This window comes from Exophiala mesophila (genome assembly GCF_000836275.1).
Source record: "Exophiala mesophila strain CBS 40295 unplaced genomic scaffold supercont1.5, whole genome shotgun sequence".
NCBI classification, from domain to species: Eukaryota; Fungi; Ascomycota; class Eurotiomycetes; order Chaetothyriales; family Herpotrichiellaceae; genus Exophiala; species Exophiala mesophila.
The window spans coordinates 96,059-122,371 of NW_015622508.1; the positions used below are offsets into that span (position 1 = coordinate 96,059).

Sequence of the window (26,313 nt, forward strand, 5' to 3'; positions counted from 1 at the left end):
TATTAATCTATCATGATTATTCTCCTTGTTGTCATGGTGAGTTAGTAGTTGTATATAAGAGTAGATATGCAAAATGGCGACAGCTTAGAACAAGTCAGGATCTCGAGTCTGCATTGAATGAATAAGTGAACTCTCTTTCCTTTCTCCTCAATCTCGCTATATCGAGATCGACATCTCCCTCGCCCGGTGCAGCTTGATCATCATCGGCCTCGTCCTCTGCGTTGCCACCATCTTCCCAGCTTCTCCTCCTAGCGACACGGAAATGCAATTTCAGCATAAAGAGCCCGTGACACGCGGCGAAAAGCCTCATGATGTGCTCAGCCTCTTCCTCGCGGAGACTAGCTACGAGGATTCTGAATACCACCAAGCCGGGTGAACGGTCAATACCTCGATAATCGCTACCATGACCGCCTTCACCTAGAAGTTGGGGAGTGTGGCGGTCGAGAATGGCCATTTCGCGGGGGTGGAAGAAAACACGAATGTTGGTGATGGTGAGGGACTTGAGGCGTGGGAAGGTCGAGAGAAGGGATGGCGGTGGATAGGAGGGAAGGAGATTGTGCGCAATGCGAAGGTGGCAGAGGCGGTGGAGGTGTTGGGACAACGGCGAGTTGGTGTCGGTGAGTATCATGTGATGGGCGTGAGATGGAACATTGATAGTAGCCACGGAGAGAAAGCTAGCGAGAGCTTCAGGGTACAAAATCGGATGGATGGTCAGAAGGGATAGAGACAGGGGAAGTGGAGGGGTCTTGTCTTGGTCATGGGGAAGACTTTGTATAGACTGGTGCAATTGTGTCTTGTTGAGTTCGGCTCGCCCGCTGTACTGTCCACTCAATCTTTCGCCCTCTGAATTCACGACAAGAAGGCGAGGGCAGACGACGAGGTCTGAAAAGGTGAATCCAAATATTGTGGCACGAATCTCCGCTGGGATCAATAGGAGAGACATGTTGAGTTGCTGGGTGACAGAAACATTACTCGAACGAAACAAGCCAACGAGTGTCGATTGATAACAGTCGAATCGGACAACGGTGAGATTTGCACATGTACTGGAAGAGTGTACGTGGTCAACCCATCTTTTAACGGTGGACTGATGTATAAATCAGGTTGACATAGATGTTTCGTATGGATTAATCGTGCAAGTCGTCAATCGATTCTGATTGGAAATGTAAACTGCGGTATTGGAGAGGAATAGTTGGATAGGGCTAGGACGTTGCTCTTTTGTCAACTGCAAGCGAGATACAGTCTGACTGTTTGTCTGGCCGATACTTTCGACTTCCGCCCCTAGAAGAGTTGAAGTTGACGTGTCGGTGATTCGTCATGTGAAAACCCGAGGGTGGTGAGATAAACGTTCCTAGGTTGTTATTTGACGTCAAGGCTCTTATTCAATCAGTCAGCCTATTCATCCATAGAGTCCGAAGCCCAACGACGTTGGTCGGCGATTAGCGGTGGGTGTCAGAGTCAAATGAATGTAAGGTTGATCTTGTTGATGTTGGCTTTGTTGCGATTTTGAGAGCGAAGACGGATTCATGTCACGGGACCTCGGCGCGACATCGACGACCAGGAATGTTCAACGTGTAGGTGAGAATTCATTCAATCTCAGTAGATTAGATGATTCTAAACGAAAAAGACAGGCTACCTAGACTTGGGATTGAACAGCAGTCACCCTGCCCATGCTTCTTTCATTCATTCTCACTCTCTAGCGCTGACGTGCTTCCGAGTCTCCACGTTCGCTCGTTTACAGTGTTTCGAATCGTGGGCCAGTCAAGGATCATCTCTCCACACTCGAGTAGTCATAGACAACATTCCATACAGTCGCAAAATTCATCGATCCGATCTCTTACTCGCTCATTCTCCCTTTGCATCTGTGTGTGAATACTTTCGTGACAATTGTTACTATCAATGCTATCTAAAGGCTGTCCAACAAGCAGGCTATCGTAAGAATAATGCACGGATTCCCACCACTCCCGAATGGGCTTTTCTTCGCAGTGAAGAAGCTCTGAGGCATCAAATCCTACTTCACAAGTCCAACACCGAGAACCTTCTTGACGATCCAGCAGGCTCCTGTGAGCACCCAGCCAATAGCCCCCAAAGCTCCCATCAGTACGCTCAATACTCGCATGAGGAACGCTCCCACCGCTGCAAAAATCATCAAGTATAGAGCGCTGCGTGCACAGTCGACCAGAAACCCTCCTGCAGAATCCCCTTTTTTGACGCTCAACTTGAACCTCCCTGTTTTTGAATAGACAAATACAAGGGTCCATAGTCTCCACCCCGTCAACATCATCACTTGTCCCATCTGCCACGCTCGCTCGATAATAGCCCAGCCCATTTGCATCACCTGAGGATGGTTCCGAATCCACATTCTGGTAGCATCAAATGGAACAATCGCCATCTCCCCGATCGCGCCAAACCCAAACGACCCTAGACCTGGCATCTGTACTTCGATGGTTGAGACACTGTTGCCGCTGATGCTACGGCCCTTGCCACTGCCTGTGCAATCAATTGCGAGACCTCGCGGAGTGCCCATCTTCGATCGAGGAACACTAATCGACGAACCTGCCGATGGTTGGCCGGGTGCACCACCGCCTGTTCCGAAAAATGCCCCGATTCCAATGTTGGGTGAGCTCGAGCTCCTTAGCTGACGACGACATGTTCCACCATCTCTTGCAGTTCTCGTTCTGGATCCAGCAGCCTTCATTGCTGCATTTAGTCCTTCGGTGTGCCCACCACTTTCTCCACTCAAAGTCGAGGCAGCCGGACTTGCAAGTCCCACACAATCCAGTGTTGGAGATCCTGAGGAAGACTTGTCCAAGCCAGGACTGGTGCTCGCGCTGCTGCTGTTTGAGCTAGGCCGGTCGTGCTTCGTCGATCGCTTGAATGCTGACCTCACAAATGCAAACCGATTTCTTCTATACTTTTCAGACTTGACACTGTCCATTTCCCAGTCCTCAAGCTCACTGGCACTGCTTACACAATCCATCTCCGACCAGATGCTCTTCGTTGGGCTCGGCGTCGAATTCGGACTAGCATGTCCCACACAACCCCCGTGACAGTCTTCTTTCTTGCAACAGTCTGGGCAGCATTTATCATGATTCAGATGTCGTTCCTGGGTTTCATGCTTGGGTGAATGTAGACCCGTCCTGGCGAATGCGTCACCTTCGATCTCACTATTGTCCTCCCTGACGGAGTCGAGACCGATGGTTTTAGTCGGACGCGCCCCTTTGTGGCCTCCTCCGGTGACTTCGTTTTGGCTGGCATGGCCGGATGTAGGGATGACACCATCCGTAGTGAGGATTTTGTCTTCTACGAACCCGTGATTGCAACGACTGCATTTCCTCATCAACCCCAATCCTGTTGTTGTGGCTTTGGTTGATTCGGGCAGATTGCTGATGCTGCTCATCAGGAGCTGGTCTGGGTTGGTGGGGAATCGCGGCTTCAGTGGTGATGGGATAAGGTCTGCGTCGTGTCCATGACGCTCTGCGAGGCCCTGTCCGTAGAGAGGAGGGGCACTCCATGGCACGTAATAGCCTGTCTCGCTCACGACCGGCCGAACATGCGTCGAAGGCACCCCGAATGATCCTTCTGGTCTCTTGGGCATCGGAGGACGGGTTCCTCGCGGTCTTATTCTTGGCATTGGCATCGACGCCATGACGTGGTCGCTTCCCATGTTCATGCTGATGTTCATGCTCGTGTCCGAAAGCCCTAAAAAATTCGTTCGGGCAGGGTATCCCTTCTGGTTCTGGTTCATCATTCTATGGCCAGGGAAAGGAGGCGCTTGTCGCGGTCCCGCTTGCATAGGCTGTGCGAAGGTAGACATGTTTGTGGAGGTGAAAGTGCTGTTCACCTCTTGTGGGAAAGCATCTCGGGGATATTGAGGCATTCTTGGTTTGTGTAGCGGCATCGGCCTTGGTCCTTCCACCAGCGGCGCTGAGTTTCTCACTAGCGGCGACGTCCCTCTGGGAGGGTTGTCGTACGTTGGGACTGGCATTGCCTTGTCCACGTAGAGGTGCCTGACGTTCGATGTAATCGGTCGTGGATCCGAGTGGTACGCGGGTCTCGTATAGGGGTAAGCTGGGTTCCCGCCCCGGGGACCGGCCGGCGTCCTGGGCTGTGAATTGAGCGGCATCGTCACTGAGGGCTGTAACCTGTCTCCTTTGTTTGTTGAAAGATTCGTCACTTCTAATGTCGACCGGGATTGGCCATTGTTCGTCGGCAGACATGGTAGTTCTTTGTCGATGCTGGGACGGCCAGAGGTGCCGGAGGTTTTTGAACCTGGGTCGCTTGGCCCTTTCTTGGGGCGCGACTGGTCCAAAGAAACATCGGCATGCGACTGCACTGGCTGTGTGACAAGCTCGCTTTCCCTCGCCTCAGGAGGGAGGGATGGAAGATCTTTACCGATATCCGCAGGAGTGAAATAACGCCACTTTGGAGGATCTGGAGCCGAAGACGCCCGTATATCGGCGGGAAATCTGAGTCGCCTTACCACCGTCTCTCCACTGCCATCATTGTCAAGATCCCCCGAGCCTCTATCTTGTGATTGAGCTTGACCCAGAGGACTTGGTACAGGCTTTCGTTTCAACTCAGGATCCGCGTTGTATTCGTATGAGAATTTTCGCCGTGCTGGCACGTCTGTTTTACCATCTTGATATATGCCTATCCCATCCGGAAGCTGTCGCATATGGAAACTTGTAGATATATCATCGAAAGATGATTGACCAGCCGACCTTGGAAATCTTGCCCCGGACAGGAATGGACTCTGACCATCGGTGACCCGCATGTTAGCATTGGCCTGGGCAAGCCGTTGAGAGAGTCGCGGGTTCTGAGAGAGATGTTGGGATAGTATCTGGGGCATTTCTTCGAGTAGGGAGGTGGAAGCTGATGGCGAGGGCTCACCATGATCCAAGCTGATCTCTTGGTCTCCTCTCTGTCTCCAGCGAGACGGAAAGTCTTGAATTTGGAGATCCTTAGCCTGAGGTGAACTCATTGAACCGTTCGCACTATGTTCTCCAGGCGTTACAACACCAGTCCTTGGGTTTGCACCACGTGCAGGAAGATAGTCGTCCCTGTGCACCAATTGGTGCATTTTATTGTGGTTCAATACCTCCGGATTGCCTTGGGTTTGTACCACGGCAGTGTTTGTTGGCCAAATCGAAGATTCACGAGGGCCGGCAGCTGGAGGCCTGGGCAGTTGATTGAGTCGGTCTGGTGGAACCGAGGGGATGGACAATGAATGATCCACCCCCTGGGATGAGTTTACCAAACTGTGCTGACTGCGAACAGCAGGATTTGCGTCCGACTTGAGGATCTTTGGTCGACCTCCGGTGTTGGAAGAACCATCCAGGGTCACTGGTCTTAGAAGACCCCAATCGGGGAGTGCGTCCAATCGGCCTGTCCGCCTCTTTGGAATCTCTACTGGACTAATTGGCGCTCTTCTCTGTGAATTTCTCTTGTGTGTCGAAGCCTCGTAGATGGGAAATGATACTGCCTGGTCTGATGATGGCGAAGTAACGCAACGGCGTGTGTGAATTCTAAGGCAGTCAGAGTGACTGAAGGGAGGATGATGAGTTGGTTCCGAGGGAGTTGGAGCCATAGTGAAGACATGTGGTTGCTATGACATAGAGGAGTGGTGAGGGGCATATGATGGTCCGTGCGAATGGTGTTAGTGTTGTTACTCGAGGACAACGCCCCGTTGTCGACTGAACGGTTACTCGGACTGCATTACATTCTTGGCCAGAACGTGGACTGTGCCTCATACAAGGTCAGGCACGACCCTCCACTCATACAAAAGGTGCAGGAGCACGCCTACGGAGTACGTGATGACTATCAGACAACGCCACCATCCGTCCACCAAGGTAGCTCCAGGCCAAGGTCTAGAATCGACCACTCTCTCGGCGATGTCGGTCAGGCTTCAAGTGTCCCCATCTCTGTGACGCAGCCAACGTATTGATCCCGCCAGCCGGTACACTCATACGCTTGTCTGGACTCACGGACCTCTTTGCAGGGCTGAAATTCGACCTATCTCGAAGTCCGCCTTCTTGTCCTCGCGCCTGAAAATTGGTTGAGGCGCTCTTACGTAAGGGAGACGCCGCGTGAGAATACACTCCAAGGCTGCCTCCCTCACCTCCTGACGAGGTTGGTCGAAAGTTTGGCTGTCGTATGGCGCCCAAAGGTCGGAGTGCAGAACCACCAAGATCAGAGTTTTTGGCTGGGCTTCGAAAGTCTGGGGTGGCTAGAGGCTGTCGCAGGTTGGTGGTATCCGCTACTCCATCTGGGTTCGTGTATTGAGAGTAGTATGGGTTTGCATTGGTCTTGAATCCTCGATTGATGATAAAAACCGGAGAGTAGGTTTCGACCTTGTTGTATTGATCCTCATGGGAAGTGCTATATGATGCCTTCTCACTAAATTGAGTGCCCACATCGCGGTATAGCGGCTGAGATCGAGGTCTCACATATTTCTTGTCATATTCATAGAGGACTTCTTTTGATATGTATGCGTTATCTTTGATCTGGGTGGAGTAATTGGACTGAATTAGAGATAGTTGTACAGTGACGAGGACAATCAAGAAGATTGTTTTGACAATGGTGATGCTTGGCCGGGAGTCGGAAGCCAAGGTAGGTAGAAACAGCCAGTAAATTAATACGTGGCCAGGGCTGAAGTAGCAGAATAGCTGGAGGCAGATGGGCAAAGGATCCCACACGGCGAGCTCCCATACGTCTCTTGGATCTGACGAGTCGGCAGATGGGTCAACTCTTACGCGCTTAGCGGAAGGTGTGCCAGGGACCTCGTCAACCGACTTTTCAAACAATCGATAGTGCCTTCTTCGGAGAAGTGTATATGAAGCATTGAGGATGGAGAATAAGGTGAGGGAATGAACAGTAAATGTGGCCTGAAGCTTGTTAGAAGTCATCATCAGGTTGATTGAGGAGGGGGGACAGACCAGCCACTCAGTCCAAGCAACGCCAGGAACATCCCCAAAAACAGGATCATAAGGTTCTGAAGGGCTTGAGTTGGCGCGAGCAATCAGTAACAAGATGTTGCATGCAATGGCGATGGGTACAGCCCATTCCTTCTCCAATTGGTCCCAGCCATTAGATTCAAGTTCTTCAGACAGCCAAAGAGCCAAATCGTATAGGTCCAGTGATGCTTTGATGCGTTGCCAGAGCGGCTGGCGCCGTACAAACTTAGGCATGATATCGCGCGGTCAAGTTCCTGATGCAGAGAACCAACATGGTCCAGGGAAAGGGGAGGTTGAAATTGACAAGGCAGTAAGAGGTTCAAATGAGTGACAACCACAACAGACTTGGGAATGTAAAGCGGGAGATAGGTCGCTGTGTCATAGAAAGGGAAACGGAGTGAATGAGTGGCAACGCTGTGAAGTGAAGCAGGACTTGCGTACAGTTATAGACAGTCTAGTCTCCATAGACGTTCTGATCTGCGAACAGAAACAGGTGTTGAACGTCAAAAGGTTCGAGTCTACAGGCTGCAGGAGTAGCATGCAGTAAACAATGACAGGTCCGACTATGCTGTATTAGTACTAGTGCATTGTCCGCACCTTATCTTATCGATCGGTGGTCCTATTGGTCAAACCAGCGCAGCTTCGTGATGCAGGTACCATCATTGTCGTCTGGCTTGTAGACGTTGATGAGGTTCGCATCCCCTGCTGCTCTTCGAGAGCACAGCCCCTTCCATACACCTACGAACAATTCATTCTGTTCGTGAATATATTTCTTTCCGCCCAGTTGACCGAAAAAATTGTGCAGAGTCGCATAGGTAGTGCAAGGTTCCATTTACCTCACAGATCTGAGCCAGTTCTGAGTTCAGCGCCATCATGGCCGCACCCGCTTCAGCGTACAAGGTAGGTCCATTTCATTGTCATTAGCCACCTGTACTTATTCTCCATAACAGGACCGACAGTTCCTTGCAGTTATCGGTGACGAGGAGTGAGGATCCTGTCCCAGACACAAGCCTCAGCTCAAAGACTGACACTCCTCAAAGCTCTGTTACTGGCCTACTCCTTGCCGGTGTTGGTCATGTCACAGACCCTCCTGATGCACAAAAGAACTTCTTGGTCGTCGACTCAAAGACAGAAAAATCCTTGATCGAGTCAACCTTCAACAGATTCACAAAAGAGCGCAAGGACATTGGCATTGTTCTCATAAATCAACATGTATGTTTTATAGGCAATCTAGTCCAGCAACTTGGGACAAGAGTGGTAACTAATGGCATACTAGATTGCAGAGCAGATTCGGGATACGGTTGATCGGTTCCAGGAAGCCTTTCCAGCAGTTTTGGAGATCCCCAGCAAAGACCATCCATATGACCCAGAAAAGGACAGTGTGCTGCGACGAGTGAGAAGGCTGTTCGGAGAATAGACAAATTAAATGTCATGAGTACAACAACCTTTGAGCCCCTTTAACACCCTTTAGCGCTACAAGTTTACAATGATAGAGCCGGCCCTGATGGCTTACCATCGAAACCTCCTTGGTTATGTCGATGCCTCCACTTCTGCCTCTTTCCACTTCTTCCATAGAATAATACAGGTCACTTTCAGCATCTCAGTCAGTCGACATGATGTTGAGGAATGCAAGGAATACAATGAACAGCAGATCTGGAATGGAGGCTGCTGGAGGACAGATCCGAATTGCACGTTGTGATAGTATGGAGCTATTAGCGGGGAATCGTTTGGCCGCCTCCGAATAACCGGGGGAGCAGAGCAAGCGAGGCTGCATTTTCGAATGTCCTGTAGTCCTTCGACCAGTAATGCTATCAGGTTGGTCTAATATGGCCGCTGAAGTCAACTCGTTGCACTCAAGCCGCACAACTAGCACATACCTACTCGTCTGATACACCTGTTGACTTCTGGCACATAATTGTAGGTGAAGTGGTGCTGCATGAAGCCAGGTAATCTACGGAGTAATAGGATTATATTTCGCACGTTGCTCATTGGCTATTTCAATGGACAAGGCTACGAGGCTGAAAACTCCACGGCTGAGTAGGGTGGACTGAAAACGTCTGTGTAGTAGTTTCGGCAAGCTAATCACGTCAAGACCATAGTAGAGAACCACCTCACATACAACGCAACAGTCCAACATAAAGAGAGCTCTCTTCGGCTCCAGTTGATCACCACTATCAGTCCCTGTGTTGTTTCGCTTCGGCCACAACCATGCGCGCAACTTCACGGGTACTCGCGGCCGTGCGATCAGCGAGCAAATATCTCGAACCGAACATCCCAACAGGGTTGACAGGGCTATCAACGCACCCCAACCCACGACCTGCACTCATTTACACATACAAGCAAACACTATCGAAACTAGCCCAGATACCTGCATCATCGGTTTACCGTCAGTCGGCCGAAGCCTTGACAAAGCAGCGACTGGAGATTGTCGAGTCGACCAAACCCGAGGGATACGAGGCATGGCTGGAGCGGGTGCGTCAACAGATTGAAGCCAACCCGGCGGCCTACGCCAAATTTGTCGATGGCGAAGGAAATCTTAGCAGTGAAAAATTACACATCGAGCAATTGGAGCCATGGGATGGCGAGGTGACCAGGAACGACGCTTTCTCAGAAGGAACCAATACTCAGGCAGAAGCTGAGGCCAAGGCCAAAGCCGTGGATGAGGAGCTCCAAGAAGCCCGCAAGGTAGCGCAAGAAGGACATCTGCCTACTGTCGAGGATCTCGAGGTGGAGCCGCAACTTACAAGAGCTCAGTATGTGACAGCGCAGAATCCGCGAATCCGTGGACAGAGGTAGGAAAGCTAATTGGGTCACAGGATCGACGAGATTGAGCAAAAGATCGGCGCAGGCTTGATTGAAGAAGTGGTACAGGTTGCAGAAGGCGAATTACAGCTGGTGGATGAGATGGTGCAGTATCGGGTGTATGTTTCCCGCACACCATGTCTCTTTTGACTGAATACTAACTACCGACAGATGGGAGGATCTCGCGGAACAAAGCCCTCCAGGCCAATGGGCGTACTTTGAACGTGGGGATAGAGTGTAGTTGTTGCTCTATTGTTTGAAAGCCCCCAACTGGAACGCGAGGCTGTCCAACTTGTACATAGAATGCTCAATCGAAAGGGTTTGCTGCCTTTGAGAATGGCAGCATCACATATGATCGGGGCTGGAACCAAAAGTCTTCTAGATGCAGCAGTGGGGGGAAAGGATATATCGTCCGCCATGGCTTCGTTAATGACTTGGGCATGTTGTATTGATTTTCAAATCCTGTCACTCAGGACGAGCACCATCTTTCCACGTCTTTCTTCTATCTCCTTGCCACATGTGCAGATCAATCCACAGCACCATCATAGTATGTACAGAGCTCCCCAACCCCACATGCGCAGGCTTTCAGAACCAATGTCTTCCGATTTGACCAGTTTAAAAAGGATTATCTTCGGGAGCGATTTCTTTAACCCAATAATCGCCGATGACAGGGATCTTCTGTAGAATGTCCTGTCGAACACGGGGGACTTCGCCAAAGAAAAAGACTGCAAAGACGCCTGCTGCGACGCCAAACCCGGAGGCAATGGTTCCATATCGAAGAGCTTTGCCGGCTGAAAACCCCATTAAATTGGGAACATGTTTCGTCCTAACGATCGACAAAGAATGAATGCGTCAGTAATACAGATAAGATAAACGGTAACTAGGCCTCTCTGCTGCTGAAGGAAGGGCTGGGAATGCGTACTTGGGTCCGTATGGCGAGATATATGTCTGGTATGTTGGCTGAGGACCATACACGCGAAGGGGCGTGCGGCCAGATGACTGGAAACCTTCTTGGGAGGGCATCCTGGACGACAACGAGAAGAGGCTAGAGCGAGTTTCGCTGAGTGTTCGAGTCGGTGACTTGAGGTTGCAAGAGGTATTGTCAACGTGGAATTCTTTTGTCCAAGTTGTCTGCGGTTGGAGCTTTCAAGCTTCATTGGGACTACAGCGGAGGAGACGATGCGTTAGCACACTCAGGCTTGGCACGTGCAGCCAATAAACGTCCAGGGATTTGTTCACGGTCAAAGACAACGGACATGATGTTGTTCATCTGAAAGTCCTACGGTGTACATACGGAGTACACATGAGCCCCCGCCACCTTAGAAGGCTAATCATTCCTCTCTACCAAGTCTTCTGGGTCTGCTTTTGACTCTTTTCCTTCCCACTTCTCCTTTGTCAACTTTAAATAAGTACTGTCCACCCACTCGTCCCCAACCTGAAACGTCTTTTCGCAAAACCCAGCAACCACGAAACCCAGCTTCAGTAATAACCCGATGCAGGCTGAGTTCCTGGGATCTGCATCGGCAGTGATCTCCTTTAGGCGCTTCTCGTTGAACAAGTAGGGAATTATCGCATTCAGAGCCTCGAAGGCTAGCCCCTTTCGCCACTGTGTCTGGGCAAGGAGGAAGCCGATTTCGTGCTTGTGCCACACGCCGACCTTGCCTATTGGGTTGAGGTCTGGCTTGAGGCAGATAACAAAATCGGTGACTCCGTTAGTCTCGCATTTTGACATGTTCTGAATCCATTCTTCGCTTTGGTCGATTGTTTCGTGTGGCAGCGTGCTCCTTTCCGAGTGAACCAATGTTAGGGGGGAGCATACTTTGTTGACTATCTCGTCACTCACCAGTATTTCATGACTTCGGGGTCTCCAAACGCTTCATGGAGACCGTCGCCGTCCCCAGCTTTGGCTCCTCGAAGGAGAAGCCTTGAGGTCGAGATTTCCACGTTTCCCGCGTTGATATGACTAATCTCAGTCATAATCATAATAGGCGCTGTTGCAGTATTGATTTCATCTCTGACACAATACCGGTGGGTAGCTGGACTCCGTTGTTTCTGAGGCTTCTATGTGACTCCTTCGGAGAATCAGAACATGGGTGCGAGCCACTTGTTTGGTCGGCGCTTGGAATTGCCCCTTTGGGTTGCATTTAAGCATATTCTAGTCTGATACACTCAATAACACCTGACCTCGCAGGGCGAATATCTCAAGGTCTAGTTTTCGCCTTCTCACATCCCGACCTAAGGGGCTAAAGACGCCCAGTTCACGCGCTGTCTGAGCCCACTAAGTGCCATGGGCTGCTTATCAGCTCAATTTCTCATAATTGGTCGGCACTCTCTATTCGTCGATCAGGCTTAAGCACGCATCGTTCAAGTATACATCATTGATGCCCGCAGAGGACATGAAGCATCGCAGGAGCGGTAGTTGGGAGTCAGGGAATCCCATGGGGGTGTTGTGTCATAGGTGGAGTAGTGGCCCCTGCCGCTATGGAATTGCAGCATGGAACAGAAACAAAGAGGACTCTGCTGTTCTAAAGTCTCGGGGATTTATATATATATATATGCGCAGAAAGAGTACATCTGTCCATATTCAAGTTATTCGTGGTAACAATAGCTGAGAACGGCGGCCACTCCAGGTTGTGGAAGGTCAAGTTTCGAGCAGAATTGTCGCGATGGTCACCAACCTGACCGTGACGTTTGGCATTAAATTCACTCGGGCTCCCATGTCTTGGTGTTCTGGTTAAAGTGGTGCCTGGGAATTCATCAGATCTGCAGTCGGTCAGAAGGGGACAACGTACCAGTGAAATCGCTCTCGCGTCAATGATTTCTTCCCGTATTCCTCCGCAAGGATTTTGGCCGATTGTTGTGGCACTTTCACCAGGGTATCCTCAAGGGTTGACTCACGCAAGGGAAATAAATCCTCTCGCTGAAATCAAAATCAGCCATGTAGTCCGGGGGTCTTTGGAGGGCACTCACGGCATAGCGATGGCCGTCCTTGCAGAATAACTCAGAACTACTAGAAGGAACATCGGTGGTACTCATGGTGTTGGAATGAACGGCGGTAATGTCCACATATTTGCCATTTGTTGTGTCGATCCAGCGGGCATCGATTTTATTTGCGACATCTCTAGAGGAGGATATAGTGTGATGTGGATTGATGTCAAGAAGATATATGCGTGGTGCAGACTCGCCGGGAGGGGTATACTCATGCTTGGACATGTTGTAAGATGTGGCCAGCAGCGTAAGAGAGCCAGCAGACATTTGAACATCTATGTCAGTATCCCATGGGAGGAGCTTTTGGTTCCAATGCCATCCGAGGAGTACGCCGTGAGCAATCCAGGTTTCGGCTCCTAGCTTTTGCATAGTGGCAGTGTATGACTTGAGCAAAGCAACCAGAGTACGGCGGACATCATCGATAGTGGGTTGCTGGAGTGGAACATAGCGGGCGTCAAAATGGCTAATGGCCCCAAATCTGTGGGTCTTGTAATGATGATCTGCTTCGTGGAAGTATTGAAAAGTACCCGGTAATAAGGGGAGAGGAGATGTTGCCGCTATGGATGACCGACGTAAACCCACGAGTGTTAGGCCGACCAAGAAAAGGCCCACGGCAGATAAGAAAATGAATCGCCGCCTTCTCCAGGCCACAAAGACCATGGCAGGTGTCAATGCGTGCTTTGAACCATGGTTTCGAATAGTGAATTGTGAATGGATTAAGGGTGAGATTATTTGAATGTCATGCCAGGAGATGAAGGAAAGTGGAGTTGCGCTGGTGCCTTCCCATGCTTCCACACTTCTCACGCGGCAGTGGCGCCGCTAGTCCACTTTCTGCGTAGCCACTTCAAACTTTGCAGTCGCCAGTTATGACAGACTTTCTGGCAGCCACCTGCAACAGCCAGCCTCGTCAGCCTCGTCAGCCTCGTCAGCCTCGTCAGCCTCGACTAAGCGCCTGCGCCTCCATCTGCATCTGAGACGATCCATCTGGCCTAAAATCACATGTTCCTTCTTGTTTTCAAAGGAACAGGCCAATATCTAGGTAGTCTACAGTTCCTAGCCCTATGAAAATCAGACCCGTGTCTACAACTATGCCTCTTCCTATGCTGAGTTAATCTGAGGCTCTGCAGTCCTGCACACATGGCTTCCTTCTCACGCAGGCGAAGGCTGATTCTTTTTCCATTGTGTTCGCTTTTTATCCTGGGTCTCTATTTGTCCCAAGAGCGAGTCGCTCAAAGAGATGGATCCAGTCTCTCCGTAGGTGGACGGCTCCCTCAAGTCTCGGCGGTGCCATTTTCAGCGGCCCAACCCGCGGATGGCGTCCAGGACGACTGTGGTCCCCTGACCCACCGTCTATCCAGTCCATTTTTCCTAGCAGGAAAGGCACTCAATGTGTCTACATGGGCTGCAGACAGTCAATCCAAGGCATGTAGCCCGTCAACCCCTCTGTTCATCCCATTTGCTTCAGGCAGCTGCATGCTAGAGCAGACCCTTCTGTCCTATATTGCTGAGGGTTGGCCATTGTCCGAGATTGTCGTGGTCGACAACACTGGATCATCTCGCCAAAACCTTCACGGTCTCCTGTCAAGTGACAATCATACCTTTCTCAACTACACTCGCCTGTTACAGCATTATGGTGTCAGTATTTACCGACTCCCAAGCCGGCAAAGCTTCGCGCAGTTACAAAACTTTCTTTTGGAACTAGCTTTCGAAAGCCAGTGGCGAGACTTTTACATCAGTCACCAAGACGTTGTCGTCCGAAGGAGATTTAATTCGACACTCTCCGTCTATCAACATATTTTGGCAGATCGAACAAGCACGGCTCCCAGAGCCCTGACGTGGTTTCACTACGATTGGCTCAGCCGTGTCAATGTTCATGCCGCAGTTGAAATCGGAACCTGGGATATCCTCATCCCCTGGTATCCTGCAGATTGTGACTATTATGGTCGGGCTCGCCTCAAAGGGTTTCCTATTCTGGACTATTATGCCGGGGAGTTTTACGACGTCGCATCGTGCCTCTCTGACCCTGAGAAGATGTTGTTTTGGCCTCCCAACACGACCGAGTACCAAAGAGTCGACGAAGCGTTGAAGGAAATGGCGCTTGAGAAGGGGAGGAACGGAAAGAGAAGTAACAACGGACGCAATACCTGGCAAGGTCGTGAGGAGCATGGGATTTCGGATGACTTTGGTCCTAGATTCCAAAGAATGGTCGGAGCATCCAGGGCGAATTACCGTCAGAAATGGGGGACTAGTGAGTGCGACATAAGTTCGTCTAGGACATCGTTATTTCAGCGGGTAAAGGAACAGGTTTGCAGAGGGATCTCAATCATCTATAAGATCTGTTAGCTTATCATAAGGTATGAAGCCTTCAAGGCGAGAGACTGAGGGTATCAATGTCATCGTCGTATGATGAAGGAATTCAATAGAGAAGTTTACCAGAATCTGGAGGTCTCGGGGTGAGACAATCACAGCCAAGCTTCATGACGCAATAAGCTCTGGATAGAGGCTGAGGGGCTAAACCTTACGGTGTCACGGATGTTCACGCAGTGTTGAGCTGCAAATGGTTGGAGTCAGCTGGCAGGGGCGGGCCAGAGAACCCCTCGTCTCCGCGGCCGTGGCCCCCATTGGTGCCTATGACAAGTAGGCACTGGGCGGCAGGAGCACTGCGACAAAGTGCCGTAGTGTGGACTGTTCAGTACGGAGTAGTGGACCGCAAGTGAGCCAGTGACGCTGCTCTTTCTCTGCCCTGCGCCACCTGTTTTCGCCGGCCGATGGCAGCTGCCCCATTGCCCATCCACACCCACCCACACACCTTCTGACGTTCTTCCTCTTCCTGTCGTATCACTGCACCACCTTCCATCCACAACTTGCTATCAACATCATTCAACCCATCGCCAACCTCCTTGCCTCGATCACCACTTCTTACCTTCAGACATACTCTGCAAAAGTAACAGCAGATTTTGCAGTGTCTGGCACGCCCTCACTTCCACTCACTACTCTTATCTAAGTCGAACTCCTCGCTCCCCAACGATGAAGGTCTCGTCAGTCGTCCTCGCTCTCTTATCCGCCACCGCTGTTTCCTCGAGATCTCTTTTTGGTAGCAGCCAAAATGCCCTGGTTGACGAGCCCAAGTTCCCCGTCCCAGGAAAGAACCCTTTAAATGTATGGGCTGGACCAAGACCCCTCATTACCTTCGCAGACGAAGCTAATCCGCGTGCAAATTTAGTTCTGCGCCGACCCCAAAGACTACATCCTGACTGTCGATTTTGTTGACCTTGTCCCCAATCCACCCGTCCCGTACGTTTGACCGACGCATTTTTTATTGCCACGACCACTAACACCCAAACTCTAGTGGCGAGAAACTCACAATCATTGCCAATGGCACATTCTCCAAAGACATCGACCCTGGTGCGACGGTTTTTTTGCAAGTCAAGTACGGATTGATCACCTTGATCAAGCAAGAGGCCGATCTGTGTGACAACCTAGGTCAAATTGATCTTTCATGTCCGCTGAAGGAGGGCGCCTTGTCGTTGGTCAAGGAGGTGGATATCCCTAAGCAAGTGGTAAGTCTATTATTGAGACATGCCCTCCAACCACCATAAGTACGAGCTAACCCCATCCCTAGCCTCCTGGAAAGTACACTGTGCTCGCCGATGTCAACACTGTCGACAAGGAGAAGGTCACTTGTATGGAGAGCACAATTACCTTTACCCGTCAATGATGGGAGATGCTTTGGACCCCAATTCCTCTTGTTACCGCATAACCTCTATCTGCACACACATTGATCATGCTCATTTATGTTTCGAATTGGCGGGGCGTCATTGGTCTTGTCGGAATGGCACATTGGACTCTGTTAGTTATACAACAATCACCAGATTTTTTTTATTGCTCTACTTGATGTCTCTTATACGGGTATCTGCAAGGACCAACAATTCGTTGCAAATCGAACAAATCCGGCGATCTACTTAGGGCCCGGGCCTTGTCGGCTAAATTGGATGGTTTCATGCGGAAGCCGTCTATGCAGTATGGAATCCAAGAGCACCGCTCCTGACTCTCAATCTCTTGCCAAATACCTGTAGAAAGCAGATCAACAGGAAGGCAAACCCACAGATGGCAGCCTGAATGCCAAAGCTGGTCTTGGTCCCCTGTGCCTGTGCCCAGGTGACCTGAAAGTAGCTGATGATGAAGCCGCCGGTTGTACGAGAGAAGTTGATCCATGACGAGACCTCACCTGATGCCTCTGGGTAACTGTCGAGATTATAGGCATTGAGCCCGACTGTTGTAATCATGATCCCAAAGACATATAGGCCCCAAAACACCGACGTCACCATGTAATGGTAACCCTCTTCCAATGCGAACCCTAGTCCAACCAATCCGGCCAGCATGAACGGCGTCGCCACCCACATGGCCCAGAGTCTGACCTCGGGCTCAAACTTGCCATCGTGGGCTTTGATGTATCGTGTTGCGATGAAGTCGTGGAGCCAGTGACCTGACATCTCACCGAGCAATGCCCCAACAATCGGCGTAAAATAGAAGTACCCAATTTGCTTGGGTCCAAAGTTATAAAGGGGAGTGAGAAAGATGGCAAGCGTGGTATTGATGCCAACCACCCAGGCAAAAGTGAGAAGGTAGTAGAAGCAAGAGATGAAGACGGTTGGTTTGATGACCACCTTGATCGGCCTCATCAGCGCTTGTCCTAGAGTATTTCGGAGGTGACGTGATTTCCACTGAGAAATTCCCACCAGACGAGAGATTCGCGTGCCTTTGGCTGGCTGGGAAGCTACTGGAATGCGACGGTCATAATATGTTTCGTCAACAAAGAGGATAACGAGGACGAGGACGAGGCCAGTCTGGAGTAATACAGTCAGTATCAATTTGGAAAAGGGACGCCCAGAAGACTGGATATTCAAGGGGCATACCTCTGCAACATATACCCAAAACGGCACCTGCCACGATTGGGTGCTGATGATGAAGGCCGCAAACAAGGGTCCAAAGTATGGCGAAAGAATGATGAAGGAAGACCAGACATTGATCTTCCTCGCCCTTTCATGGAAGAAAAACATGTCATAGATGAACATTAGACCACCACCTTGCGAGACAGTGCTGAAGAAGCCGTTGAGGATTCGAGCAGCCATGAAGGATTCAAAGGTCTGAGCAGCAGCACACCAGACTGCTGTAGCAGTGGCCATGACCAGGAAATAGAAGAGGACAGGAAGACGGCCAAAGTAGGCAGAGAGGGCCACGACAACGACACCACCTGCTCCCAACATAAACACGTTGCCCACCTGACTGTGGTTGACATGATCTGGGGTCATGTTCCAGATAGCAGCCTGAGGCAATAGAGTGACTGCTCCTGTTGCACTGCCATAGTCTGGAAGGAAAGCTGATAGCGAGATGATGATGAGAATAAGATGTTTCTTGAACCGTGTCCAGTTCAATGGATCGTTGACATCAGAGGAAGGTTGTGGTAGAAGGATCGTGGTCCCGTCTCGGGCTCGCTTGAGCGAAGCATGTTGAGGGTCGCTGGCGTCAATGACATATCCCTCATCGTTCTGGAATTCATGGAGATCGGTGACGTTCTCATCCGTCTGATGGTCGCCTTGCTCTTTGTCTTCGATCATGTTGCTGTAGGTGGGGCAAAAGAGGGAGATATATCGCGGACACTGGCAGGGTAGGTAGTCTTCAAGCAAGATGAATCTGATGACTCTGATCTTGGACAGAGATCGGTGTAACCATCGTGGGTCCCGACTTATTTATCTATATGCCACGTTCGTCATCCACTGTTGACAGGAAAATAGTCCCCTCCCACCCCCAGTGGTACAGCAAAACTATGGGGAGGCAGATTTCTGGGAATACCCCAACCTGGGGCATCATGACTCCACCGGCCAATGTGGGTACGCGGTATAAGCAGACCAGATCGGCAAAGCTTATGCGTAGGCGTAGGCGTAGGCCAAGTGGTCTTGGAGCGAGGAGGTGGGTAGGCCGAGGGGCCGCCGTGGAGCATTTCAGCAAGACATGATTGACTAGATTGGGTAAAGAGACTTTCAGTCCAGCTTCAGCACCAGGGGGTCCAGAGAAGCTCGATCTCAGGGACAACAGGATCGGACACTTGAAATCCAAAGCCACAGGCCCTCGTTCAAATTTGCTGCGAGCAGAATCGTACATCATCTTGCAAGGCACTGTGGCTTCTAGAGTTCAGCACTAGCTAGAGAAGACCTGGGGGGGGGAAGGCTTGAGATGTTCTTTCTTTTTCACCGTGCCCAAGCCGATCCGACTCTACCTAATTCAATAAAGACGTACTCACTACTGCTTTGGGGTAGTCAAGGCGATTCTAGAATCGTGGAGTTCCACGCTTCATCAGGACGTGGGGCTGATTCACGTCACCCGCGACAGCCGAAAGACGAAGGGGGGGTGAAGCGAGCAGAACAGATCCGGGGTCAAGTGCTCTAGCCGATTGTTTGTAACTCATTTCCCCTCTTTCATGGCATGCGATAGTTTGCACCCGCGAGAAACGAGTTGCGATTCGTAATCATAGGTAGGTGCTGCCTTGAAATAGTTAGCTAAGGCAGCCCTTACGAATCGCAGTTAAAAGACCAATCCAATTTGGCGATTCTGTATCGACCACTTTTGCCTCCTGATAGTACGTCCATTATCTATTGAATCTCTGTCGACCACACAGGACGACCCGATGGATGACCCCTCTCAACCGTACAGGTGTCCAGGCCTCACTCGACTGTACATTCCATCACGCCCACCTTTGCTCTGAAATAAAAGCCTTTCTGTAGAAGAGGAACGGCCATGAGGCTGGTGGTTCCCTATATTGAGCATCCCACCCTCACCGTGTCGTGGCCAAGTCGATGGTGTTCTCAGCGCCATGCCTTTTGGGTCCTCTTTGGTCTCAGTGAGGGTGTCTTCTCGCTTGCCTGCGTCGAACAGCAACTCCACCCGCTCATCTGTTGAACCGTCACCTTCCTGACACGCCCTGACCACCGCCATTTGCTCGTATGTTTTCCGGCATCGAACCCCTCCCCCAGTATTGGCCAGCGCAACCAGTGCAGGCCGCGAGTTTTGTGAAAGTGCTACGAGCTCTGCGACCGTGTCCCAGCTCTTGGACGTGTGGCCAAAATAGAGTACCCATATCGTATGGACAGCTGCCATGAGCAAGTGTGTCAGGAGTACTGCCATAGCAAGATACCCTGCGAGATCGAGTCTCATTGCGTAGCCACTTGTCTCCATTTGGGCCACCAATGTTGTGTAATCTGTGACCGGCTTGTTTGGCTGTCTCAAGGCCGTCTTCCCTGCTTGAACCAATTTGTCAAAATCCGCTAGCTTCTCATAGCCCGCGAGAGCCGGTAACACATGCGTCCCGTTGTTCTCGAAGACGCGGTGGCTGCCGCTTCGGCTCACACCATCCACCAGGACGCTGGCAATAATGGATTCTAGAAAGACCGTCCTCCCTGAGCCCAACGTGTCTTCCAACGCCCATTGATCTGCCATGGAACTGCGGCTGTTGCTAGGCACAACATTTCCAAATCCAGCCTTATCCAGAATGCTTTCCATTGCATTCGGCTTCCAGTCAGGTCTCTCCAGACCCGAGGGCACTGGGGGCGTCAACAAGTCCAGCCAGGGTGCCCCGAAGGCAATTCTTCCGTTAGTGGGTGACTGCTCCGCCCCCTTAGGAGTCGCAGTCCAAGCCGGTGTTCGTCCACCGAAAAATATGCCCCATGCGTACCAACCTGTCCAGAATGTGTATGCGTCGGACATTATCTGTGCTGGAACCCACCCCGCCTGACCCGAGCACCCTATCGCCACACGTGAGTTCGACTCAAGGTCCCAGGGTGATTCAAATAAAGCCCCCAGACTAACGGTGCCGAATCGATCTGGAAGTTCTACCCACCTGAAGCGAAGAAGGTCAGAAGACGTTGAATTGATGTCATCAAGCGTGAAGTCTAAAGGTTCTGCGTATGCAAACCGCCCATTGACCTGGGGAAAGCGAACAATGTTGTCCGAAGCGGACAAGTTCTGTGGCGGAGCACACCGCATGGACACAATGGCCGCTCTAGCAGATGCCTCGAGCTTGCGATCATCAAAGCGGTCCTCCACTGTCCCTTCCTTCGCAGTCACGGCCGTCCACCAATCTGTCGCCAGTCGCTGTAGATATATCGCAGTTGCCGCGTGCGGTTGCACGAGGAACGTGGAGAACTTAGCCTCTTCTCGTTCTCTAACGTCTCCCAGTGAGTACAACGGCGGTATTGGAATGGTTGGACTGTGTACTGGCCAAAAGAACCGAGAACCAGACAATCTTTTGGAAAATTTTGGTACATTGCCGTCATGAAATGTCGAGTACGTCATTCGGCCCCAAAACTCCCATAGCGACGAATACCCCCCGCCGGGACAGATTGCTGTGACGCTTGAAGATTGGCTTGTGCAGAATTTTCCAAGCTCAGACAGGTCTCCTGAAAGATCTTCCGGCCAAAGATCATGAGATGTCCCGTCGAGGAATATTTCTGTCCGGCCATGTGGAATACTTTGGGACTGTGGAACCAATAGTGTTGCACTTGCAGGACCGGCGAAAGTTGCCGTCAGACCAGCCAGGAGAAGCAGGAATATGAAGGATAGTTTCCGAGCTCGCCCCCCTGGAAACCTCACATATCTCAGAGATCCCCAGAACTCTTTGGTAAAAAAGAAGAGGAAACTTCCGAAAGAAACGCCAGAGCCGATGAGGCCAAGTGGTAAGCCTTCGCCATAGAGCAACTCATATCTAAGAACGTGATGGATAATCATGCCCAAGCTAGCGACAAGAAATATTTCGTGCACTTTGGCTAGGACTTGGAACATCATAAGAGTGATGGTCTCGGAGCTGATTGGCCCTGAGAGGTCAGCACCGAGATAGAGCCTGCGAAAATTCAGAGCCAGCACTGCCGCCGACATGGAAGCGGGAATCAGATGGAATATACATCGTCGAAGTGCTGTGTATTTCGAAGTTGCGACTATGACTTTCTTCGGCTCCGCCCGCTGTTTCCAGCGGCTCCAATGCAATCTGGACCAGGAATGTCGAAAGTCAAAAGTCCTTAGGATGGCAATGGCCTTCAAAAACATGCTTTGGTTGCGGTTTCGAAACCTACAGCAAAGTCAAAAGAACGAGCAAGGCAATCATACTTCCCGCTGCACAGAAGCTTGTGAAAGGGTATCATTGATATTTCAAAAAGCCCTTGGACCATTGTGACCAGCTCTCCAGGCAGTGTTGGGTCAGCCGTTGGGTTGTGGCATCAGGTCATGGGCAGAGGGCGGTGGTGGCGTAGCTCGTGAAACATGTTCAACATCAACGTCTGCAGCACACCATCAGGCGAACCAATACTGAATCGGCGTAGCAAATAGGGCACTGCTGGGGAATCAAGTCGCCAGTTGCCAGGACTTGATCCCGCTGTGCCCCTTGGCCAGGGTTGCGGGTTGCAACTTGCAAGGATTTGGGCGCTTGCGACGACACGCCTTCGTTGGCGTTCTCCCGAAACGACTTGGCTAGGCACCTACGATCATGTCGCTATGCACAGTTTTGAAGGGATGTTGACTGAAGCGAAATGGCGACAGCGTAAGTACAACGTTTGCTTTTGTTTCGGTGGAGCCCGAGCAGGAGTAATATGTACGGCCCAGGGGAATCTGTCCACGGCGGGGGAAAACTGTCCTCTCATCCGTGAAGCAAGGCGTTTCTTCAAACAAGCCTGAGGCTCTGATATGAGGGCCGCCTCGCCTACATGCGGGCGCCTATCGAGCGTGGGAGAAACAGTTGCCTACGGAGTAAAGGCAGGGGGTTGGGCCAAGAGGTCAGCGTGACCAGGTCCACTAGGATGAAATACCACGTGCACACACGTGCTTTCGATATGCCTTCGCCTACTGCGTAAGGCTGCTCATACTTCGCGGTAGGAGAGAAAGCTGCATTTTGTTACTGTTAATCCACCGTATGGGTCTCTCTAACTACTCTCGGTTAGACTTAAGACTACGTATCACGTCCTACTCTCAAGTCTTACCCCGTGATATTTGCAAGATTGGCCGGTACATTTTTGTTGAATGGCACAGATTTGGCTCCTTGATACATCGACTACGCCTCTCGTTCTGCTTGTGCATACTCTCTCGACCTTTTGTACGTTCTTGTGATGCTCATTACCTAAAAGCCGACGCCACTTGTCAGGAGGAAACGACCTGCCCGTGATCGACCCAACGACCCTGACCCTCACGATAAGCTGCGGATCCCTCTTCTTTCATTTCAAAATCACCCTCATTCCCATTCAAGATGCGACCATCAATACTGCTATGGTCTCTTGTCACCTCGGTATCATCTATCCTTGCCGCCCCTCCAGGAAATGAAAGAAGTGGAGGAAGAGCCATCTCAGGAGACTCCGCTGGTGATGCAGGCGACTACACAATTTTCAATGGCATTAAGGTGCCTCCGATGAAGGACATTCAAGGTCCTGAATTCCAAAGTACAATTAAAGATGGCTATTGGTAACACATGTTCCTGATCAATGTCGAAGCAACGCATACTGACTTCCTCCAAGGTGGGTTAAACATTACTCACCATACTGCGGCCATTGCAAGGCCGTGGCCCCGTTATGGCAGACCCTGTACGAGTTTTACACAACCTCCGATCCGCTCGAAGGCCTCACCAAAAGTGGACAACCCGACCTGTCCTCTCCAAACAGTTTTCATGGTTTCTACAATTTCCATTTTGCCGAACTGAATTGCATTGCCTATGGCGATGTCTGCGAGAAGAACGGCGTCAAGTCATGGCCTACGTTCCTCTTGTATAAAGATGGCGAGCTCGTGGACAAGTATACTGGTCAAAGGACCATGCAAGCATTCAGCAACTACGTTGAGGAGAGGTTGGAACAAAGCAAACCAGGTTCTCGACCACGCGGTGGCGTCAAGGTCCCCGAAGTGGGAGCAAAGGGGTCTGATCACGCTGCGCAGCCGGACAAGCCTCTAGCCAAAGACAAGGATTCTGCCGCAGGAGCTGCAGCTGGCGAGAAGCACAATCAAGAGGCTGCCAAACTGGCAACCGCCACTTCCGCTGCCACCCCTGGCTCAGAAACCTCGGAAATCAAGATGCTAAGTTCCAAGACGGGTGTTGGACCGAACCCAAATGGCCTTTCCATCGCCCTCACAGCAGAAACATTCCAAAAATTCGTCACAAACTCTCAAGACTCGTGGTTCATCAAGTTTTACGTCCCCTGGTGTTCTCATTGTCAACACCTTGCCCCCACTTGGGCTGAAATGGCCAAGGAAATGCAAGGCAAGCTCAACATCGGCGAGGTCAACTGTGAGGAAAATTCTCGGCTGTGCAAGGAAGCCAAGATCAACGCTTACCCGACAATCTACTTCTTCCGTGGCGGGGAACGCGTCGAGTACGAGGGTTTGCGAGGTATTGGGGATCTTCTGTCTTTTGCAGAAAAAGCCCTAGACAGTGATGTTAAATATGTTGATGCCGCCGGCTTGAAGAAGATGGAGGAGACCGAGGAGGTCATCTTTGTCTATTTTTTCGATCATGCCACAACATCAGAGGATTTTGCGGCATTGGACCGCTTGACCCTGAGCATGATTGGTCACGCAAAGATAGTAAAGACTGACTCACAGATCCTCGCCAACCGGTTTAAGATCTCGACCTGGCCTAGACTACTGGTCACACGGGATGGCAGACCTAATTATTACAACGCACTGGCGCCCAAGGACATGAGAGACTTTCGCAAGGTGCTGAATTGGGTCCAATCGACCTGGCAACCCATTGTACCAGAACTGACCACCGCCAATGCCAAGGACATCATGACGGGCAAATATCTTGTGCTCGGAATATTGTCGCGCGAGCGCCCAGATGAATTCTTGCAGAGCAAACGAGAACTCAAGAATGCCGCTTTGGAGTGGATGGACAAGCAGACTCAGGCCTTCCAACTAGAACGACAAGAACTTCGCGACTCGAAGCAGTTACGCATCGAGGAAGCCGAAGACCGAAATGATCAGCGGGCCTTGAGGCAAGCCAAGAGCCGAGTGATCAGCATTACCGAAGAGAATTTCCGCAAAGGGGTTGGCTTTGCCTGGGTTGATGGAGTCTTCTGGGAGAGGTGGCTCAGGTCCACGTATGGGATTGATGTTTCCAAGGGCGAAAGAGTCATTATTAATGATGAAGAGGTGAGACTATTGTGCCAGTGAACGGAGACGGCGTGACTGACTGAAGACAGAATCGTCGCTACTGGGACCAGACGGACTCTGGCGCTTTCATCGTCCCCTCGCGGACATCGATCCTCGAGACGCTGGGACGAATCGTGGCTAACCCACCGAAACTAACACCCAAATCGACGATTGGCACGTTTGAAAATATTTTCTTCCAAATCCGCAACTTTGGGACCTATCACCCGTACCTTTCGGTCGGGTTGCTCCTCGCCGCAGTGGTTGCTCTTATCTCGATCTTGAAGAACGGTACCACGATCAAGCGAAGCCTGAGCAGAAATAGCAGCGGGTATTTCCAACTGGACGGAAAGGAAGGACTACTGGGCAACAACAATGGCAAAGCAGACTGAGGGCGATGACCTTGACGGACCGAAGACGGAAAATTGTACAATTATCCAAGCACTGAAATGTCTATATGTACCAAGCATGGCGATGGAGTTTAGGGAAAGAGGTTCGCCTGGAGCATCAAAGGACGAATGGATTTATTTGGTTAGCATCTTTGATAGAGCGTCTATGTATCTGAGTGGTCGAGGTGGGTTGGCTTGATCATGGTTCCTGTGATTTCATTTCCATGAATAGTGTTGGTGTTGTGACACGGCTGTCCTCTTGTCTTTTGGTCGTGTCGTGATGGAGGTGACGAAGCCAGTTCGAAGCCCTGGTCAGTGATTGACACAATGGTCAAGAAAAAGGGGATGATTCTATCTGAGTCACAACACCCACAATGCCACACCCAAACGGTCCTACCGCAAATCCAGGCCCAACCCATTTTGGATCTGCATTTATGATGAGGGAGATTTGTCTGCTCCACTCCATCCTCTAACTCTGCACAAAGCGCGCTGTGAGGTCATTATCATGGCTTGTCACACTTGTTTACATAGAGCTGGGAGGCCTTTCGGGACTTCCGGAAAAGCCGGGGTTCAGTCGAAACGAAACCCACCATGCCCACATGCTTCCACACAATCTAACTCGTTTGTGCTCGCTGCATCTTGATGAGTGATGATCACAGACGTAAAGGATTGGACCGGAATGGACTGGACGATTCAGATTTCCGGTGCAAGCTTACTTGGTCACTGACCACTGACCACTGGTTACATATGTACTACCAGTCGATAGTGTCCACTCTGGCTCATGTAATCAGCAATCAGCTCTCCCTGGCTGTGGACTTTGTGGACTTTGTGGAATTCGACGGTTCACCTCCCGAGAAATTGGGCTCCATGCATGGGGAAATCTTCTGAAACCCAATTGCAGGTCTGAGATTGCGGTCAAGCCTGATCAATTCAAGGACAGTGGTCGTCGTTGCTTACGGGCATAATTCTCGTTTGTCATGGTGGGGAAACGTCGGTGGTGGCCTGAGGGC

General features: G+C 50.9%; 13 protein-coding genes across 14 annotated transcripts; 5 read left to right on the forward strand and 8 right to left on the reverse strand.

Annotated features, from left to right (window-relative positions):
• Positions 1 to 94: 94 nt before the first annotated feature.
• On the reverse strand, positions 95 to 1,259 carry PV10_06844 (uncharacterized protein; the record flags this gene model as incomplete). Its single annotated transcript, XM_016371686.1, has 1 exon — positions 95 to 1,259. The coding sequence occupies exon 1, from the start codon at positions 941 to 943 to the stop codon at positions 95 to 97; it is 849 nt and encodes a 282-aa protein (XP_016221018.1). The 5' UTR covers positions 944 to 1,259.
• A 607-nt stretch (positions 1,260 to 1,866) lies between these two features.
• Positions 1,867 to 5,587, reverse strand: PV10_06845 (uncharacterized protein; the record flags this gene model as incomplete). Its single annotated transcript, XM_016371687.1, has 1 exon — positions 1,867 to 5,587. The coding sequence occupies one exon, from the start codon at positions 5,585 to 5,587 to the stop codon at positions 2,009 to 2,011; it is 3,579 nt and encodes a 1,192-aa protein (XP_016221019.1). The 3' UTR covers positions 1,867 to 2,008.
• A 280-nt stretch (positions 5,588 to 5,867) lies between these two features.
• PV10_06846 (uncharacterized protein) lies at positions 5,868 to 7,187 on the reverse strand (the record flags this gene model as incomplete). Its single annotated transcript, XM_016371688.1, has 2 exons — positions 5,868 to 6,884; positions 6,936 to 7,187. The coding sequence occupies 2 exons, from the start codon at positions 7,185 to 7,187 to the stop codon at positions 5,868 to 5,870; spliced, it is 1,269 nt and encodes a 422-aa protein (XP_016221020.1).
• Positions 7,188 to 7,603: 416 nt separating this feature from the next.
• On the forward strand, positions 7,604 to 8,848 carry PV10_06847 (V-type proton ATPase subunit F). The gene is made up of 4 exons (XM_016371689.1): positions 7,604 to 7,853; positions 7,904 to 7,938; positions 7,994 to 8,165; positions 8,230 to 8,848. Exons 1-4 carry the CDS (start codon positions 7,827 to 7,829, stop codon positions 8,368 to 8,370), a joined length of 375 nt encoding a protein of 124 aa, XP_016221021.1. The 5' UTR covers positions 7,604 to 7,826; the 3' UTR covers positions 8,371 to 8,848.
• A 202-nt stretch (positions 8,849 to 9,050) lies between these two features.
• PV10_06848 (uncharacterized protein) lies at positions 9,051 to 10,366 on the forward strand. The gene is made up of 3 exons (XM_016371690.1): positions 9,051 to 9,706; positions 9,770 to 9,874; positions 9,927 to 10,366. The coding sequence occupies exons 1-3, from the start codon at positions 9,162 to 9,164 to the stop codon at positions 9,994 to 9,996; spliced, it is 720 nt and encodes a 239-aa protein (XP_016221022.1). The 5' UTR covers positions 9,051 to 9,161; the 3' UTR covers positions 9,997 to 10,366.
• Positions 9,850 to 10,886, reverse strand: PV10_06849 (uncharacterized protein). The gene is made up of 2 exons (XM_016371691.1): positions 10,678 to 10,886; positions 9,850 to 10,581 (listed from the first exon to the last, which is right to left on the reverse strand). Exons 1-2 carry the CDS (start codon positions 10,776 to 10,778, stop codon positions 10,371 to 10,373), a joined length of 312 nt encoding a protein of 103 aa, XP_016221023.1. The 5' UTR covers positions 10,779 to 10,886; the 3' UTR covers positions 9,850 to 10,370.
• Positions 10,887 to 10,995: 109 nt separating this feature from the next.
• On the reverse strand, positions 10,996 to 11,799 carry PV10_06850 (uncharacterized protein). The gene is made up of 2 exons (XM_016371692.1): positions 11,599 to 11,799; positions 10,996 to 11,539 (listed from the first exon to the last, which is right to left on the reverse strand). The coding sequence occupies exons 1-2, from the start codon at positions 11,736 to 11,738 to the stop codon at positions 11,083 to 11,085; spliced, it is 597 nt and encodes a 198-aa protein (XP_016221024.1). The 5' UTR covers positions 11,739 to 11,799; the 3' UTR covers positions 10,996 to 11,082.
• A 436-nt stretch (positions 11,800 to 12,235) lies between these two features.
• PV10_06851 lies at positions 12,236 to 13,481 on the reverse strand. Of its 2 annotated transcripts, XM_016371693.1 has the most exons (3): positions 12,726 to 13,481; positions 12,548 to 12,675; positions 12,236 to 12,501 (listed from the first exon to the last, which is right to left on the reverse strand). In XM_016371693.1, exons 1-3 carry the CDS (start codon positions 13,401 to 13,403, stop codon positions 12,459 to 12,461), a joined length of 849 nt encoding a protein of 282 aa, XP_016221025.1. In that variant the 5' UTR covers positions 13,404 to 13,481; the 3' UTR covers positions 12,236 to 12,458. The 2 variants fall into 2 exon arrangements, with proteins under 2 accessions (XP_016221025.1, XP_016221026.1); XM_016371694.1 differs by having other exon boundaries at positions 12,548 to 13,481.
• A 735-nt stretch (positions 13,482 to 14,216) lies between these two features.
• Positions 14,217 to 15,039, forward strand: PV10_06852 (uncharacterized protein; the record flags this gene model as incomplete). Its single annotated transcript, XM_016371695.1, has 2 exons — positions 14,217 to 14,991; positions 15,017 to 15,039. 2 exons carry the CDS (start codon positions 14,217 to 14,219, stop codon positions 15,037 to 15,039), a joined length of 798 nt encoding a protein of 265 aa, XP_016221027.1.
• A 514-nt stretch (positions 15,040 to 15,553) lies between these two features.
• On the forward strand, positions 15,554 to 17,098 carry PV10_06853 (uncharacterized protein). Its single transcript, XM_016371696.1, has 4 exons — positions 15,554 to 15,902; positions 15,967 to 16,037; positions 16,093 to 16,303; positions 16,366 to 17,098. The coding sequence occupies exons 1-4, from the start codon at positions 15,771 to 15,773 to the stop codon at positions 16,459 to 16,461; spliced, it is 510 nt and encodes a 169-aa protein (XP_016221028.1). The 5' UTR covers positions 15,554 to 15,770; the 3' UTR covers positions 16,462 to 17,098.
• PV10_06854 (uncharacterized protein) lies at positions 16,757 to 18,361 on the reverse strand (the record flags this gene model as incomplete). Its single annotated transcript, XM_016371697.1, has 2 exons — positions 16,757 to 17,590; positions 17,660 to 18,361. The coding sequence occupies 2 exons, from the start codon at positions 18,359 to 18,361 to the stop codon at positions 16,757 to 16,759; spliced, it is 1,536 nt and encodes a 511-aa protein (XP_016221029.1).
• A 1,081-nt stretch (positions 18,362 to 19,442) lies between these two features.
• On the reverse strand, positions 19,443 to 21,839 carry PV10_06855 (uncharacterized protein; the record flags this gene model as incomplete). The annotated part of the gene is made up of 1 exon (XM_016371698.1): positions 19,443 to 21,839. The coding sequence occupies one exon, from the start codon at positions 21,837 to 21,839 to the stop codon at positions 19,443 to 19,445; it is 2,397 nt and encodes a 798-aa protein (XP_016221030.1).
• Positions 21,840 to 22,776: 937 nt separating this feature from the next.
• On the forward strand, positions 22,777 to 25,791 carry PV10_06856 (protein disulfide-isomerase domain). Its single transcript, XM_016371699.1, has 3 exons — positions 22,777 to 23,240; positions 23,294 to 24,917; positions 24,968 to 25,791. Exons 1-3 carry the CDS (start codon positions 23,029 to 23,031, stop codon positions 25,304 to 25,306), a joined length of 2,175 nt encoding a protein of 724 aa, XP_016221031.1. The 5' UTR covers positions 22,777 to 23,028; the 3' UTR covers positions 25,307 to 25,791.
• The last annotated feature ends 522 nt before the right edge of the window (positions 25,792 to 26,313 follow it).

Excerpts from the sequence above, each read along its gene's own strand:
- PV10_06848 (XM_016371690.1), top strand. The coding sequence starts at position 9,162 with ATGCGCGCAACTTCACGGGTACTCGCGGCCGTGCGATCAGCGAGCAAA. Across the intron at positions 9,707-9,769 it reads CCGCAACTTACAAGAGCTCA|GATCGACGAGATTGAGCAAA; the intron begins GTATGTGACAGC and ends ATTGGGTCACAG. Across the intron at positions 9,875-9,926 it reads GAGATGGTGCAGTATCGGGT|ATGGGAGGATCTCGCGGAAC; the intron begins GTATGTTTCCCG and ends AACTACCGACAG.
- PV10_06847 (XM_016371689.1), top strand. The coding sequence starts at position 7,827 with ATGGCCGCACCCGCTTCAGCGTACAAG. Across the intron at positions 7,939-7,993 it reads GCAGTTATCGGTGACGAGGA|CTCTGTTACTGGCCTACTCC; the intron begins GTGAGGATCCTG and ends CACTCCTCAAAG. Across the intron at positions 8,166-8,229 it reads TTGTTCTCATAAATCAACAT|ATTGCAGAGCAGATTCGGGA; the intron begins GTATGTTTTATA and ends ATGGCATACTAG.
- PV10_06851 (XM_016371693.1), bottom strand. The coding sequence starts at position 13,403 with ATGGTCTTTGTGGCCTGGAGAAGGCGGCGATTCATTTTCTTATCTGCC. Across the intron at positions 12,676-12,725 it reads AGGACGGCCATCGCTATGCC|CGAGAGGATTTATTTCCCTT; the intron begins GTGAGTGCCCTC and ends TTTTGATTTCAG. Across the intron at positions 12,502-12,547 it reads ACGCGAGAGCGATTTCACTG|GCACCACTTTAACCAGAACA; the intron begins GTACGTTGTCCC and ends ATGAATTCCCAG.
- PV10_06856 (XM_016371699.1), top strand. The coding sequence starts at position 23,029 with ATGCGACCATCAATACTGCTATGGTCTCTTGTCACCTCGGTATCATCT. Across the intron at positions 23,241-23,293 it reads ACAATTAAAGATGGCTATTG|GTGGGTTAAACATTACTCAC; the intron begins GTAACACATGTT and ends ACTTCCTCCAAG. Across the intron at positions 24,918-24,967 it reads TCATTATTAATGATGAAGAG|AATCGTCGCTACTGGGACCA; the intron begins GTGAGACTATTG and ends GACTGAAGACAG.
- PV10_06853 (XM_016371696.1), top strand. The coding sequence starts at position 15,771 with ATGAAGGTCTCGTCAGTCGTCCTCGCTCTCTTATCCGCCACCGCTGTT. Across the intron at positions 15,903-15,966 it reads CAGGAAAGAACCCTTTAAAT|TTCTGCGCCGACCCCAAAGA; the intron begins GTATGGGCTGGA and ends GTGCAAATTTAG. Across the intron at positions 16,304-16,365 it reads TGGATATCCCTAAGCAAGTG|CCTCCTGGAAAGTACACTGT; the intron begins GTAAGTCTATTA and ends CCCCATCCCTAG.
- PV10_06850 (XM_016371692.1), bottom strand. The coding sequence starts at position 11,738 with ATGATTATGACTGAGATTAGTCATATCAACGCGGGAAACGTGGAAATC. Across the intron at positions 11,540-11,598 it reads CCCGAAGTCATGAAATACTG|GAGCACGCTGCCACACGAAA; the intron begins GTGAGTGACGAG and ends TCACTCGGAAAG.
- PV10_06849 (XM_016371691.1), bottom strand. The coding sequence starts at position 10,778 with ATGCCCTCCCAAGAAGGTTTCCAGTCATCTGGCCGCACGCCCCTTCGC. Across the intron at positions 10,582-10,677 it reads ATCTCGCCATACGGACCCAA|GACGAAACATGTTCCCAATT; the intron begins GTACGCATTCCC and ends GTCGATCGTTAG.